The sequence below is a fragment of the Lathyrus oleraceus genome, chromosome 4 (genome assembly GCF_024323335.1).
Source record: "Lathyrus oleraceus cultivar Zhongwan6 chromosome 4, CAAS_Psat_ZW6_1.0, whole genome shotgun sequence".
NCBI classification, from domain to species: Eukaryota; Viridiplantae; Streptophyta; class Magnoliopsida; order Fabales; family Fabaceae; genus Lathyrus; species Lathyrus oleraceus.
The window spans coordinates 24687173-24704438 of NC_066582.1; the positions used below are offsets into that span (position 1 = coordinate 24687173).

Genomic DNA, 17266 nt, shown 5'->3' on the forward strand with positions numbered 1-17266 from the left:
GTGTAATTTATTTGCAGGTGCCATGCCCAATGCTCGTGATCGGGTGCTGAAGCTGGCGAATCAGGTCGGCGCTCCTGACCGGGTGCCCAAGAAGAAGAAGAAAACTGCGGCCCGTGTCTCGGAGATTGCTGGCGATGCCGGGGTCGGTCCCTCGCAGGCGGCGAGCGTGATTCCTTCCTCTCCTCCTCGGCTTAACCCGATCACCATTCCTGACAGCAGTCCGTCGCCAGCGGCTTCTCCCCTCCATAAACGGAAGCGTCCGGCTGGGGCCCTTACCAGGTCGTCTCCAGGAGGTTCGCATGGACCGGGCAGCTATATTCTGCCTCCCTGCTATGTGGAACGGTCGTTCTTCAAGGCCGAGGAGTCGATTGTTGTGCCTGCGCCTGAGGCCAAGGCTATTCTGGACCAGGATGTTGCTGCCCGGAGGAAAGATCTGGCCAGGGATATTGCTGCCGTCATCCGGGTGATGGAGACGGCCATGGTTCTGACCGACACTGCGGTCTCCACCGCCTCGCTGGAGGAAGCCCTTTTGCAGGTTCGGACAGAGAAGGAAAGACTATCTCAAGATCTGTCGGACTACAAAGAAGAGCATCAGCTGCAGGAAGGGCTGCGCCAGAAGCTGGAGGAGGTGGAAAGGGAGAGGGACCAGTTGAAGGCTGCTAAGGCGAGCCTGGAAGAGCAGGTGGTCGACCATCAGAAGCTGACCGAGGACAACGCCTACCTACGGGCTCAGGTTGAGTCTCTCGAGGGAAAGGTCCGTCCTCTGGCAGATGAGACCGAGGAGGAACGCGCCTTTGGCTCGCGCGGTGAGCTGCTAGGGCATATCCGGACTCTCAACCAAGATCTTGTGGCCTGCTTCAAAGAGGGTTTCGACAATGCTGTCGAGCAGCTCGGGCTTCTGAACCCTGAGTTGGTGACGGAAGGGTCGGCCTATAACTGCTGCGTCCGGGATGGTGAGATCATCTGCCCGTTTGAAGTGGAGGAGGAGCTGGGGGGAGAAGAAGAAGAAGAAGAGGATGAAGAGGAGCTCCGAGCGGAGTCTTAGTTTATATGTTTTTCTTATCATGGCCTGCGTGCCTCATGTATTTTGGCCTTCGGGCGTTGTAATATGGCCTTCGGGCGTACTTGGCTTCGGCCGCCTTTGTCGTTTCTAATGTATGAATATTTTTGTTACCGTTCATTGTGCTCGTTTGTGTTTGATATTTGTTTGCATGAATTCGTACTCTGCTCGACTTTGTTAATCTCCTCGGTTTAGGGAACCGACGAAGTGTCGGGCTTTGTGCCCGTGGGTATCGAAGCCCGGGTCCGTTGTTCGAACCCTGGTCCCGAGGCTTGGGTCCTCCCATCGCGAGCTGGGTGCCCTGCCAGTCTTGGTACTTCGACGTTGGGTCTTGGTCAAGATCCCAACCGTCGGGGAGGGTTGTGTTTGTTGTGTGACCCCGGATCGTTCCCGGGTCTCGTGGTTCCTCCCTGGGGTTTTGGGGACGAAGAGCGTGGCCGTACCTGCCACGTCTCCCCGTGGCGTACTTAGCTGTAATATTGTCTAAGTTTTTCTGCGTTCCATGGTCGAGCGAGTTGTTCTCCTTGTAGGTTTTCTAGGTAATAGGCCCCGTTGCTCGTTTTGTCGCGGACGCGGTAAGGGCCTTCCCAGTTGGCCGCCAGTTTGCCCTCTCTCGGGTTTTTCTGGTTTCTTCTGAGGACCAGGGTGCCGACCTGGAACTCTCTTTTTATGACTTTCGCGTCATGACGTAGTGCTATCTTTTGTTTGAGGGTTGTTTCCCGGAGAGCTGCTTCGGAACGTATCTCCTCGACTAGGTCGAGCTCGGCTCTAAGGGTTTCATCGTTCATTTCCTCGTCTAGGGGCTCCTCTGTCCTCCTCGTTGGCGTCCGTATCTCCACCGGGATGACTGCCTCGGTGCCGTAAGTTAGTCGGAACGGGGTTTCCCCGGTGGTAGAATGCGGTGTCGTGCGGTAGGCCCATAGGACGCTATGTAGCTCCTCGACCCATGCCCTCTTTGCCTCGCCGAGTCTGCGTTTGAGGCCACGTAAGATTACCCTGTTGGCCGCCTCTGCTTGCCCGTTCGTCTGCGGATGCTCGACAGACGTGAAATGTTGTGTGGTGCCCAGGCTGGCGATGAAGTCCTGGAATCCTCCGTCCGTGAATTGTGTCCCGTTGTCTGTGACAAGTGCCTGGGGTATACCGAACCGAGCGAGGATGTTGCGTTTGAAGAACCGGAGAATGTTCTGCGCGGTTATTTTAGCCAGTGCCTCCGCCTCGATCCATTTGGTGAAGTAATCCACCCCGACGATGAGGTATTTATTCTGATATGATCCGGTGACGAAGGGTCCGAGGATGTCCATGCCCCACCACGCGAAGGGCCATGGGGAAGACAACGATCTGAGGTCGTTCGGGGGTGCGAGGTGCATGTCGGCATGTCGTTGGCATTTGTCACATCTTTTGACGTGCTCTTTCGAATCGTTTTGCATGGTCGGCCAGTAGTAGCCTGCTCGAAGGGCTTTTCGTGCGAGCGATCGTCCGCCGAGGTGTTGAGCGTTAATTCCCCGATGTATCTCTCCAAGTATGTCGGGGACTTTCTCTTCCTCGACGCATTTGAGTAGTGGGATGGAGAATCCTCTCCGGTAGAGTTTGCCTTCGAGGAGTACGTACGAGCATGCGCGTCGTTTGACAATGGCCGCCTCTTTCGGGTCAGCCGGGAGTTCGTCTCGTGTGAGGTAATTGTAGATGGGTGTCATCCAACAGTGGGCATCTCCAATAGCGTTGACCTCGAGTGGAGGCGGTAGTTTGTCGATGCTGGGCCGCGGGAGAATTTCTTGGATTACTGATTTATTCCCACCCTTTTTCCTCGTGCTGGCTAGTTTCGAGAGAACGTCTGCCCGTGTGTTGTGCTCGCGGGGTATGTGTTGAACTTCCCATTTTTCAAATCTATCAAGTTTTTCTTTGACGAGGGACAAGTACCCGAGGAGGTTGTCGTTCTTGGTTTGGTATTCTCCTCGCACTTGTGAGGCCACGAGCTGGGAGTCGGTGGATATTTTTACCTCTTTTGCTCCCAGGTCGTCGGCTAACCTCAGGCCTGCGAGGAAGGCTTCGTATTCGGCTTGGTTGTTTGATGTTGGGAATGCTAGCGCTAACGATACCTCTATCAGGATCCCTTCTTCATTTTCGAGGATGATCCCGGCCCCGCTGCCTGATGTGCTAGAGGCGCCATCGACGAAGATCGTCCATTTGTGGGCGCTTTCTGCTGGAGTCGGGCAGTGGGTCATCTCCGCGACGAAGTCGGCCAGCGCCTGAGCTTTCAAGGCTTTCCTACTTTCGTATTGTATGTCGAATTCGGAGAGTTCTAATGACCACTTGAGCATCCTCCCGGCCATATCCGGGCGCCCGAGCAGCTGTTTGATTGGCTGGTCGGTCCTCACCTTTATCGTGTGTGCGAGGAAGTAATATCGTAGTCTCCTCGCTGTGTTGATGAGGGCCAGGGCGACCTTTTCGATTTGCTGATATCGGAGCTCGGGACCTTGGAGTGCTTTACTCGTAAAATAGATGGGCTTTTGTCCTTCGTCGGCTTCTCTTATTAGAACGGCGCTGACGGCCTCGGTTGCCACGGATAGGTATAAGTATAGGGTTTCCTTTTCTGATGGCCGTGATAAGACCGGGGGTTGGGACAGAACCTTCTTTAGATGGAGTAGCGCTTGTTCGCATTCATCGGTCCAGTCAAAGGTAGCCTCTTTGCGAAGGAGTCTGAAGAATGGCAATGCGTGCTGGGCGGACTTGGCGATGAAACGGGAGAGTGAGGCGAGCACTCCATTGAGTGACTGGATCGATTTTTTGGTTTTTGGGGTCGGAAACTCCGAGAATGCCCGGCATTTGTCGGGGTTGGCCTCGATCCCTCTTTCGGTGAGATAGAAACCGAGGAACTTGCCTGCCCGGACTCCGAACGTGCATTTCTCGGGGTTGAACCTCATTTTACACTGTCTCGCCTGCTCGAATACCTTCGTAAGGTGTCGAGCATGGGTTACCTCCTCGTGTGATTTGACGATCATGTCGTCCATGTACACTTCGAGCATGTCCCCTATTTCGTCCTTGAAGACTTTGTTCATCATGCGTTGGTATGTAGCGCCAGCGTTCTTGAGCCCGAACGGCATCACGTTGTAGTAGTAATTGCCCGTTGGGGTCATGAACGCTGTGTGTTTCTTGTCTGCGGGCGACATAGGGATCTGGTTGTATCCACTATATGCGTCCATGAAGGACAAGAGTTTAAAACCTGCAGAGTTGTCAACGAGCGAGTCTATATTAGGGAGGGGGAAAGCATCTTTCGGGCAAGCCCTATTAAGATCAGTATAATCAACACACATACGCCATTTTCCATTATTTTTCTTAACGAGGACTACATTAGAGAGCCAGGTTGTGTACTGGGCTTCAGAAATAAAATTTGCCTCTAAGAGGTCTTTTACAGCTCGCTCGGCAGCCTCTGCCTTTTCGGGCGATTGCTTGCGTCTACGCTGTGCTATGGGCTTGGCTGCCCGGTCTACTGCTAGCTTATGACACGCGATCTCGGGGTCCAGCCCGGGCATTTCTGCGGCATTCCACGCGAAGAGGTCGGAGTTCTCTTTGAGGCATGCTACTAGCTCTTCTCTTGTTTGCTCGGGTAGTCCCTTACCTATCTTCACCGTCCTTTCCGGATCGTCCCCAAGAGGAATGAGTTCGAACTCCCCGTCGGGGATTGGTCGGACCGGGTGTTCGAGAGAGCGTTCCTTGGGGAACCTCCCCTCTCCGGTCTCGTCCAGCCCGATGCGACAGTCGAGGTCGATGGCGTTGACTCCTCGGGCAGGATCCTCGGTCTTGAGTTTTTTGTTGTTGCAGTTGCTCTTCGTGCTGACTACGGCCTGTCCTTTTACTGCGGCGTCGTAGCATCGCCGGGCTGCTTCGATGTCACCATGGATGGTGACCACACGTCCCAATTTGGTGTAGTATTTCATCTTCAGGTGGACGGTGGATGGGACCGCAGTGAGTTCGGCCAGCGTCGGGCGTCCAAAGATGCAATTGTAGAGAGACGGACAGTCTACGACCAGGAATTGGATTTTGACTTCCCTGGCCGTTTCTTGTTCGCCGAAAGTGACGAGGAGCTCAACATATCCCCACGGTCTGGTTGTTGCTCCGTTGAATCCTTGGAGATCTGATCCGACGTAGGGGGCTAAGTTGGTCTTGTCTAGCTTCAGAGTCTTGAAGAGGTGGACGTACATGATATCCACTGAGCTGCCTTCGTCGACCAGGATGCGTCGTACGTCGAATCTGGCCATCTTTGCTCTAATCAATAGTGGGATGGCCGAGTTCGGGGATCCGCCCGGGAGTTCCTCCAGGAAGAAGGATATTGGGTTGGATTTTCCCCGGTATTTTGTCAATGTCGCTTTCTGCTCGGGGGCAGTCAGTAGGAGTTCGTCGAACTTGCGTTTGACGGAGAGGGCCGCGGATTCCCCGTTAGTTCCTCCTCCTGATATCACCAGTGTGGTAGGGAAGTCTTCCCAGGGGCTGAGTGCAGTGATCTTGCCCTCGGGCAATGGTTCGGGGGGGAAGAAATCTTCCGGTCGTGACACGCAGAGGGCCACTTGATAGGGAGAGTTGTCGGGGGGTGTGTTTTCCCGGGGTCTCTTCTTCTCTGGCTCGTCGTGTCTGGGAGCTTCGTTCTTCCTCGTGTACTGCTTCAGGTGCCCTTCTTGGATTAAAATTTCAATCGCATCTTTCAGGTGGACGCAGTCTTCGGTCACGTGTCCGTGACTTCTGTGGAACCGGCAGTACTTTGATTTGTCGGTGTGGGGCTTTGGTGCAGACGGTTTTGGGAACCTGACCCTGCCCTGCTTAAATTCAGAGTTGATACATTCTGCGAGGATACGCTCTCGAGGAGCCGTCAGTAAGGTGTACTCGCTATATCTGCCCGCGGGGCCTCTTCCTTCCCGGAGCTCGCGAGGTCTTTCTTCTCTTCGTCTGTCTCCGTTGCGACGGGAAATGCTCGTGTCCTCGCGTTTTGAGTGCTCGGTCTCCCCAGCGTTACGTCCGCTGCGGGCATTGTGTGCCACCTGCTTTTCCTCGTACCTGATGTAGGCCTGGGCTTTATGCAGGAGCTCGTTTAAGGTGCGGGGAGGCTCGATCCCTACGGCTCTGCTAAGTTCACTGCCGGGTAAGAGACCTCTCTCGAGGAGATACTTCTTCATGTGCTCGCTGGTATCTACCTCGACAGCTTCCTGGTTGAATCGCTCGATGTATGAGCGCAGCGTTTCATTCTTCTTCTGCACTATGGCTTCAAGGGTCGCCTCAGTCTTGGGGTGACGACGGGAAGCTGTAAAGTGCCGGGTGAACATGGACCTCATGACTCTCCATGACGTAATGGACTCAGGGGCCAAGCTTTTGTACCAGGCCATGGCCCCTTTCCTGAGGGTCGTTGAGAACAGTCGGCATTTGAGGTGCCCGGTTATATCATTGCGGTAGTCGAGCATCGCGTTGACGTTGTCGACGTGATCGTCGGGATCTGTAGTCCCGTCGTACACAGCTAGGTTTGGCGGTTTCTCCATGCCTTTGGGGAGCGGGGCTTCCATTATTGCCCGAGATAGGGGGCAATGCAAATCTTCCTCGTCGCTCCTTAAGGGAGACAGTTCGTTGTTGTCGGGGCTGTGCCCGCGCCTTGGTGATGTTCTCGCTCGACCACCGTCACGATGGGCGCGTGCCCTGCTGGCGTGGGGTTCGGGAGAGCGACGTCCTCGCTTCTTCGTTGGCTCCGGACGTTGTTGTATCCTACTCACCGGCTGGGGCCGGGCCTCTTGTCGTTCGGCTTCGAGGGCCATGATTCGTTCGTGCTGCTGGTGGAGCATAGAACCGGCCTGATTGAGGGCATTCACCATGGCAATCATTACGGCGTCTCCTTCAACGGGAACGGGAATGGGATGAAATGTCTCTGCCCCTAAATTGTGGGCGTGAGGGACATCTCCGTTGTTTTGGGGCTCTGGAGACGGGGTGGATGGATGACCGTCCCGAACGTCCGCCTCATGGGATGGCGGGCCGTCGTCCATGTTGTAGTTGACGAGGGGACGGCTGTGATCGCTATGTTGTTCTCCGGCCATGTTGGAAGGACAGAAATGAATGAGCTTTTGATCCTCGTTTGATGAAGATGGGGATAGCTAGTTCCCACAGACGGCGCCACTGATCTCACCTGATCAGGAGGGCCTTCCAAGGTCTTGGTGAATGGGCCGGAGAATGAAGTGAAAGGGGGGGTGTACCTGCAAAGTGCTCCAATGTTTAAGTCAGAAAAGGTACAGAATGAGGTTATCAGAGTGTGAGTTAGAATACCTGCCCCTTTGCCATGAAAGGGGTATTTATAGTGAGCCCCCAGCGCTGGGCCAAGGCTCCTAATGGGCTGGATTAGCTAGGCCCAAGGAGGAGCTGCCAGGGGACGCGTAAGAAGCGTTAAGACCTAGACCAAAGTCTGCCCCCTGGTCCAACTGCCCCTATCCCTAAGGCGACAATATAGGGGAGTTGGGTGACGTGGTGAGTGGGATGCCGTTAAGGCCCTGCCCGACACAACTGAGGTGCCCGCAACGTGGGTTGACGGTGAGTGGATGGAGATCGTACGAGGAGGACCCGCTCACTGTCCGACACGTGTTTAAGGGCCCGGGGAGACGTTCGTCGGGCGGACTGTCGTCCACCTGACGCGTCCTCGTGGTCGTGTGGACATGGCCGTTTGGACGTGGGCTTGGCGAGTATTGGGCCGTGCCGTGCCTAGGGTCATGGCCCAGTCCGGAACAAATAGCTAATTGTGAAAAATAGAATGTCATAACAAATCAATAAATGAATTAAATTAACCAACAATTTATAAGTTATCAACTTTATATTTTTTTTAATTTGTTCTAAAATAGTAATTAACCTTTCAAAAAAATTGATAAGTTATCAAACACATAATACACTGAATTAAAACCAAACATATACATGGAGATGGAGAGTTCAAAAAATTGTTAAACATATGCATGTTACTAAACATACTTTTTACCGACTTGTGAGCAAAAAAAAAATTGTCAAGAAAAATTGATAGTTTGTCAATTTCGTCATGAATTGAGTTAATGTAACATTATTTAAACAGTACTTCCAAGAATTTTCAAGAATGAAGTGGAGTTTCTATAAATCCTTTCAAGAATTTTCAAGGGGGGATGAAACTGTACATAAATCTGTTCAAGAATTTTCATCTAGGTATTGATTATTGCTTTCCCTTATACCTTAAATGTTACTGAAAAACATAACTTTGAAAAATCAATATGGCATCAAAATGTCAATCTTTGCATGCATGAGGCATGAATATAGGCTTTGTAAATCTAATGTAATTGAAGGTTTGAGTCCAACTGTTCTAGCATTCTACAATGCTATGCCAAGGCCTGAGCCATCATGGAACGATTAGAGAGCTGCTGTTCATAAAGGCCACGGAATATCCGGTATTTAGCTTCATGGTACTTCTTCACTTTGGGATCATTAGATGGATGAATAACCTGTGCAACAATCCATGCACCATATTAGTCATTCAGGGAAAACTCGAAGAGAGGAAAAGAGTTTTATTTCATAATCAAAATCAAACAAAAGTTTTATACAAAGTAAATAATGATAGAGATAAAGGTGTCCACACCTGACCAGCTGCATTCAGGGCTTTCATGGCCTCCCTAAGGCTACTATATTTCTTTGTAGCGACAGCACCTAGAATAGCAGCACCCAAGAGCACAGATTCACTTTCCCTTGGAAGAATTATAGGGCAACCTGGGATAATTATAATCGTGATTCATTATTTTCAAAAAAACTGAACACAGTATCATTAGATGCATCGGAAGCTACACATTTTTATTGGGTCCAGTGTACAAAATTTAAAGGGTTCACTCTACAAAATGAAGGAAAAATTGAGAGATGTATATCATCTCATTCACACGAGGTGGGTGAAATGGAGAAGTGCCTCAAGGGTAATATGTGATAAAAAAAAAAGGTACTGATGGAGCTATAGAGAAAGTTTTATCGTACAACTTAGTGTATGGGGCAGAGAGTTAGGCACAAAAATGTTATCATGAGAGTATCATCATGTGTAGCAGAGATGAGAATGATATGCTAAATGTGTGGAAATACTAAACAAGATAAGATTGTGAATGATAGCATTAGATTAGAATTGGAATAGCGGCTATTGTAGAAAAGATGAACAAAGACACCCTTGGTTGTTGTTGACTATCTAACCAAACTAGACAGGACTGATACTATACAACCCTGGATAATACTTACTAGTAAATTTAATTAATATTTTAAACTGATTTGTACACCATGACATTTTATAGAATGAACTGTCCATGCATATATACTTTGTGACATTTTATAAAATGAACTGTCCATGCATATGTACTTTTCGTTTCCCCCACCCCTTTCTCAACACATACCAATAATATCAGCATGTTCCTGAATGAAGACAGGGTTCTTTGATAAGCCACCACATGCAAGTAGTGTGCTGATCTGTGAGCAACGAAAGAAAAGTTATTATGATATTAAAATCCATCAACGCTGTATCACAGCCAAGAGTAACGACTTGGCAACAAAATATAAACTCTGGGGGGCTCTATTTAGCACATCCACACCTCCATAGCAAGGTAGGTACATTTCAGTGGGTGCAAATATAAACTTGAAATGGATGTTAAAAAATAGCCACCCAAAGAACTGGTAATAACCTCAAATATGTGTCAAGGCATTGTACATCCTTACTTGGTGACCATGGGCATTGGAGTGTTCTACAATGTGACGTGTGCCATATGCAATGCCCTGCACAGTTGCCAGGTATAGAAGAGCCAACTGCTTGTCACTTGTGTCAAGTGTCAAACCATAGATAACTCCTTTTGATTTTGGGTCTGCAATGGGAGACCTGGGGAGCAACATATATAACAGCATATTATTCACAAGTCAATATGGCAAAAAACAAAGAGGAAAGGTGATGGTTGCCAAATACCTGTTCCCATGAAAGTCAGGAAGAACATGTATATCTTCAGTTAGGGCACCTAAAAAGGATAGTTTTTGCTCAATCATAATTGTTTCCAAGAGCTTGTTTAGAAGCTCAAACACTGAGATCTCTGAAATATTAAAGCATAGAAAATTAGTCTTGCCAAAACATCAATCACAGACTCATTAATGTAAGTGTTTAGTATATTCCAAATGATGGAAAAACAGAAAAAGCCTTACTTTGGGAAGCAGCTCGATTTGCAAGGAGTATAGAACCCGCGTGGTTTTCAATTATATGATCCAATAATGCACCAGTAGCACTTTGCCCACCTTCAGTCAGCCAATATTCTGGTACCATTGCTGAAAATTCAGATAAAGAAAAATGTATCACAACATTGCAGATGCAACATAAACAATGATGAATAATTTGATTAATATTAAATAAAATAGAAGATGATGGACATTGTTAGAAATTCCTCCTTCATGGAGGTCCATCCCTAACAGCCTAACTGTGGCATTTGGGTTGCCTTCGTTGCAGCCTCCACACCTTCATTGTGTTGGGTGTTGAGGGGTGGATTTAGTCCGAGATATGGCATCTGTAGTGTTTATAAAGTTTAGATAACCCTCACCTTACAAGTCGGTTTTGTAAGATTGAGGTGAGGGCCCAGTCCAAATCTTAAGATGGTATCAGAACCTATCCTAAATATCATAAACATGTTGTTGGGCTTCCGCATTGTCCACACTTCAAGCTTACTAGGCCCGAGCGTGATGGCGTGTGTTAGATATTCCGACTTCAATGTGGTCTGCCCCTAGCCGCCTAATTCGGCATTTCAGTTGTGCTTTCATTGCAACCTCCAACACCTTCATCGTGTTGAGTATAAAGGGGTGAATTTAGTTCCACATTGCCTAGAGATGTGCCATCTATAGTATTTATAAAACTTAGGCAACCCTCACCTTACAAACCAATTTTATAAGGTTGAGTTAGGCCCAATCCAAATTCAAAAAGACACAACAGGTTATCAAGTCAAAAGTAAATTCCAACGTCAAATACCTCCTACTTTTTATGCCAATAATAATGTTACATATCGAATAAACAATAAGTAACCATGCAAAATTTGCCGACAAAGATGCCCATATCAATGACATTTATGATAATAAAGTCAAAAAGTACAAAAGAATCAATGCAAAAATGAGACATATTCAGCCAAAATGAGTACCTTTGAGATACTAATTCCAACAATGGCAGGATCTATTAATGAATTTTCAACCACAACCAAGTAACTTAGAGCATCTTATATAGTCTTCTTTTAAAGAATATATTTTGCATTGCATACACTACTAATGAACGGTCCCTACAATGCTACATCATATATTGTATGTAACTCATACACATTTTGCTTCAAGGGTAAAAAAATAAAATACCTTATAGTAATGATGATATGATACCTCATTTTGAACCAAATATTAATGATGATATGATACCTCATTTTGAACCAAATATTAATGATGATATGATACCTCATTTTGAACCAAATATTAATGATGATATTGTACCTTATTTAAACTACTTTTACAATTTTCATGCGACCCACTTTTCCATGCCAAGTTCCTCCATGAAAAACAAAAACAAGGAACGAGTTCATCCTTCTATAAATTCACTTAGATTACCCTTATTAGAGATGCTTTTATAGTTAATACTAACAAAGAGGAAAATTACACTAGTCAAATGAAAGTTGAAACTATAATTCATAACCATCCTGGCATGAATGTCTAAAATGCGTAATTTTCCATGGTAGCTACCCACAATAAACAGTGCACAGGCCACAATAACTTCAAATGTCACAAGAAAGTAGTACAATGACATCCATAATTTAGATTTAATTGATAAAATGGAAAAATAGTAGACTACCTGACCAAAACGGACCCCAAACCCCAGGAATGAACAATTTTCTCCGGGATATAGCCATATGGCATGTAGAAGTACCACAAACTAACACCATACGGTTGCAAATATCTTCCTCGTCATGCTCTGAGGATACATAAGTTACTCAAATTAAGAATACTATTGCTTTATCGGATTGACTTGTAATCACAAGTATAAGACAAGTCATGACAACCTTCAGCTTCAGATGGGGGCACACTTTCAATTACTCCCACACCACCAGCATGAGCATCAATCAGTGATGTCCCAACAGGAATTCCTGGCACAAGACCCAGTTCCTGAAAATTTCAATCCATTAATAGTATTAAAACCAGCTGCGTCACAGGAATGTGTCCCATCAAAGCGAAAAAATCTCCATATATGGAAAAAAGTTGTGCCATTTTTCCAACCAATCAATGCATGTTTGATTTACTAATGAACCTCAAAAAGCCCCAGTTCAAACTAAAAATAATGCATAAGCTTCAGTACAAAATTCTTGCCTTCGCTGCAGCAGGAGTAAGGCCAGAACCCAAAGGATGGCCAGGGAAAGCAACACTTCGTCCTGTTATTATGATAGATTGAGCACCAAGATAAGCAGTGGGAAGACAGAAATAGCAAAGAATGGCACACAAATCAGATACATAAGCTTACCTCAAGTTTTCACCGGTCAAGCATGAAAAATAATAATAAAATAAGTCTTCAAGAAACAAACAATTATAAAAGTTCAGACATATGATAACTAATCATATTGCTCCTTGAGATTTATTTTTAAGACATTGAATTTCCATAAGGAGAAAATATATTGCAAGACAAGGAACAAAAAGTTGATATGATCAGGTCAATAAGATTGGTTTTGCACACACTTTATATGCCATACCAAAAATTGCAAATTGAAAAAAATTCAATGGCAGATAGGGATTGCAAAAGTATGTATACAATATAGCATTTACACATTTTCCAATTGAGTAGGCAGTACAAATCACCTACTTAAACGGGAAATTTGCATTCTATTACACAAAGGGTCATTAGCTCAAATTATAAATTCAGCAGTGCGTGCATGCTCGAGTAGGTGGCCTAAAAGCATGTCGTTAATAATAAAAGTAAGTGGATTGTTAGAGATGAAATATAAAATCATTTCCACCATCACCTAATAGCTTAAACTTTTGAGATGGTTAAATGGTTTATATCAAAATCACTATGAACCAAGTAATCTACAGTTTGTCCCTCCTCCTCCTCCTCCTCTAAACCCATTGTTTTCATGAAAAATTGAATTTCTCAAAGCATTTCAAGTCCAAAAGGTACGAGCAGTGTGTGTCGAGAAGTAATATAAATCCATTTAAGTTCCATCACCTAACAATTTAGTTTTTGATATAGTTGGTTCTTGACAATGCCAATTCTAGTCAAATGAATACCTATCTTAGCATGATGTCCTTCAAGAAGATCACCCAAACCAATTTCCTCCCAAAACTCATCATCCCACCCACAAGCCTCCATATCTCGGGAATCTTTATCATTTGCATACTGCATGTGAGCATGACCAAGATATGTCCATTTACAAACTGTGGTGCAAAGACTACGAGTATCATCTCCTGTAGCCCTAAAAAACAGCCACAAATTAATCCAAATACAACAAGATTCGAACACCAAACTGACCCTAAACATCAAGAAGACTTGAGAAATAGAGTACCTGTATGACAACCAGTCACTCAAATCCATCCACCTGAAAACTATTAACCAAGATTCTTGCAAATTTTCTTTAACCCATAGAAGCTGGAAAGTTAGATTGCATCAGTATAGATTTGCTAAAGCCATAATTGAATCAATAAAAGGAGTATCATACTCAAAATTAAAAATAAAAGTACAACACACTATATCATGCAGCACCTAACAAGTCTAGTAGCTTCAAAGGAAACTCTTACGAAATATAATTCTCTAACAAATAGGTCTATGCAAGCACTATACTCCAAAACTTATTATAAGAATATAATGGTACAAATCAAGAAAACAAAAGGTCATAGAGAGCAAAAACTCTTTTTTGTGAAAGAATAATTTGTCAATAGGCAATCCTAGCAGCAACTGTGTTTAACTGGTAACCTACTCAAATAAACTATGATGTCCTTAACTTCATCTAATCAAATTTCCGCCTTAATTGCGGTCCACCCCTAGTCGCCTTAATTGCGGCATTTGACCTGCCTTCATTGCAGCCTCCAACACCTTCAATGTGTTGGGTTTAAAGGGGTGGATTTAATTCCACATCTCAGAATTTGGGTTGGGTCTAACTCATCCCTACAAAACCGGCTTGTAGGGTGAAGATTTCCCTCACTTATAAAGACATGTTCAAGCCATATATTGTCCAATGTGAGACCCTTAACATCACCCAATATAGATTATGAGTTCATGTCCGATTTTCTTGTAGATGTAGCAATTAACACTTTTGCAGATCATTCCATTTACAGTTGACAACCAGAAATGAAATAATGGGACTAGTTCTGATGGTACCTTTGGCGGTTGCATTTCAGGTGAAACACCTCCACCACAGTATTCCAATACAGGTGAGTTACTTTTATTGATCCTTTCGGCTTGGTCTACAGCTCTATGATCCATCCATACTATCACATTTCTTCTTGAATCACCAGTCGAAGAAACCGAAACAGGTGAGCTGTCAGAATCCACCGCAACTAATTCATAAACAATAAATAACCATTACTTTACAAAAAATTAAATCGTTCATGAATAAGTACATCAATTTCAAAATAATTGCATACCAAGTGAACAAGTAGCTGCAAATCCCAGGCCCTTTACTTCTGTAGGTGCAACTTTTGCTCTAGAGCAGGCTGCTTTTACAGCAGCACATACTGCAAGCCATATATCTGTAGAGGATTGCTGTTTAGAACAAAAGGATGAATCTACATTATAATAGCACTGAAAGTGGAAAGCACCAGCACATATCTAACTGCAAGAATTGACTAGAAATTCATAACCACCACCCCCATTTTGGAAAATAACATAATATATGGAAGCAGTTTGTCAAACAGAAACATGATTCAGATTGGTTCGCACTAGTAGTGAAATCCCAGCAGCACCAGAGACTTATGCAGTATATATTACAGCTTCACGGGAAACCACCAGGCTCATTGCTTTAATTGATTATTATATCACGAGCTTAGGGTAGTCATTAGATTTACAGAAAGTCCATCCAATCAAGTTACCTCAACAAAGTCACCATCTTTCCATATCTGTATCGGGCTGCTAGACGAACCAAGAAGCTTCCCTTCCTCGTCAAACAGGCCTGTATCAGTATTAAAGTTAGAGTACTAGATCATTTAGAACATACCAGCAGCACTGTATACATAGACGCTAAACAAGTAAAACTTGATAAAAGCTATCACATAATATGCAAAAAAAAACTAGTAGCTAGATATAGTAAAACAATCAGAAATATTGTAAAATACTGAGTAATTGTAACGCAATTCTGTTTGGTTCTTCTAAAGTAGAATTGATTCTGCCTCCTAGAATTAATTCGCGTATGTTTGCTTTGGCTTTTAGAAGAGGCAAAAGCAATTCTAGAGATATAGAATTGATTTTTGAATGGTTTTGAGGTGCTTAGTTCCTCTAAAGTAAAATTTATTCTGCCTTCAAAATTGATTCTACTTGAAGCTAGAAAATGCAACTTTTGAGTTTAAACGTGATTTTTACACTGATAGTTGTTATTCAACTCACTTTTACATAAATCTATCCAAATAGAAATCACTTTTCATCAAAATCAATTCTACAAAAATCAATTCTCATCACCGTAGAATCAAACACAGGTCACTTTACTATTCAACTCACTTCTACGTATAATCACCCCAGAACCAGAATCAATTTATAACTTTTGAGTTTAAACGTGATTTTTACATTGAAATTTACTATTCAACTCACTTCTATATAAATGTATAAAGACATAAATCACTTTACATAATCAATTCATTCAAAATCAATTCTCTTCACCCCAGAACCAAACACACACTACACGCCGGATATCTGAACCATAATTCAATCATATCAGAAAAAACAGAGAACCTAAATCAAAACAACCTAAACCTACCATATCAACATGAATGAAATCTCAAATTCTAAACGCATGAGAAACGAAAATGCAAGTCATCAAGCATTCAATAAAATAAAATAAAATCCACAATCAATTGTAACCTAATAAAATCACTGAAAAAGGAAAAATAAGAGGTGAATGGTAGAAATGGACCAGCGCGAGCGCTGCCGGTGCCGACATCGATGCCGAGAAAGACGGAGCGAGAACTAGAAGGCTCGGTGGGAGAGGCCATCGCTTATCAAAGGAAGCAGTTGGAACGATGATTGTGTGTTATCGGCGAGACACATTCAATATCTTCTCTTTTTATCTATGACTATATCTATTGTTCTTCTTTTCTAATCGGATATTTACTTTCCATTTCAATTGTCATCATTCAGAATGATTCATTCTCGTTCCATATTGGGACTGAGAAGTGTTTTTATCGATTTTTTTTACATAAATAATCTATTTTAACTCAACTTATTTTAGTTTCCATTTTGCTGAATTTTTTTAGTACAAGTATAAGGCTGATAGCTGATTTTTATTTTATTTTCTATTTATTTGATTGTATATATTATAATTATTTAATTATATAATTAATTAATTAAATAATGATTAAGTATTAAAATAATTATAAGATTAATTATTTTGAATAATAACAGTATTTTAATTAAATAACTTAAATAAACTCGTATCCCTTTTAAATATATACAATTTATTTAATTAAAAAATAAAATATTAATAAAAATTTATTGAAATTGGTTTTTGTAATTTTTCACCACCCTCTCAAAATATAACTTCCATTCCAATAATAACTTCTATTATATATAAAATGATATAAATTAAAATCAAATAAAAATTATATTTATATTTTGATGCGTATGTATATTTAAAAAAATGGATAAACTAGCACGGAAGTGTCCATTTAAACGCTAGTATATATAAAGGGAATAGGGGATTTTGGAGCGACTTATTTTTATTCTTTAATTGCCCTCAACTTCTATTTATAATTAAATTAATTTATTTTTTTGAATTTAATAACTATCTTTGTATTTGTCATATAACTTGTCCTTCTTCATTATTTTTTGAGTTTGATAACTACCTTTATATTTGTCTTATAACTTATCCTTTTTCATTTTAAATAATATAACTGAATGTCTATTCAATCTCTCATTCCATTTCCTCTTTAGATATGATCATTTTACTATGTTCAAAAAATCAAAGATAACTGTTTATATATTGACATGTGTGTATATTAAAAAAA

At 43.6% G+C, this 17266-nt stretch overlaps 2 protein-coding genes across 2 annotated transcripts; both read right to left on the bottom strand.

Annotated features, from left to right (window-relative positions):
- Positions 1-1527: 1527 nt before the first annotated feature.
- LOC127135817 (uncharacterized) lies at positions 1528-7128 on the bottom strand. Its single transcript, XM_051062452.1, has 2 exons — positions 2669-7128; positions 1528-2029 (listed from the first exon to the last, which is right to left on the bottom strand). Exons 1-2 carry the CDS (start codon positions 7126-7128, stop codon positions 1528-1530), a joined length of 4962 nt encoding a protein of 1653 aa, XP_050918409.1.
- A 1025-nt stretch (positions 7129-8153) lies between these two features.
- LOC127138532 (uncharacterized) lies at positions 8154-16464 on the bottom strand. Its single transcript, XM_051065001.1, has 15 exons — positions 16177-16464; positions 15143-15222; positions 14699-14816; positions 14433-14611; positions 13621-13703; positions 13346-13530; positions 12434-12495; positions 12130-12232; positions 11922-12041; positions 10253-10372; positions 10023-10143; positions 9782-9938; positions 9463-9535; positions 8676-8803; positions 8154-8541 (listed from the first exon to the last, which is right to left on the bottom strand). The coding sequence occupies exons 1-15, from the start codon at positions 16253-16255 to the stop codon at positions 8419-8421; spliced, it is 1731 nt and encodes a 576-aa protein (XP_050920958.1). The 5' UTR covers positions 16256-16464; the 3' UTR covers positions 8154-8418.
- Positions 16465-17266: the final 802 nt, after the last annotated feature.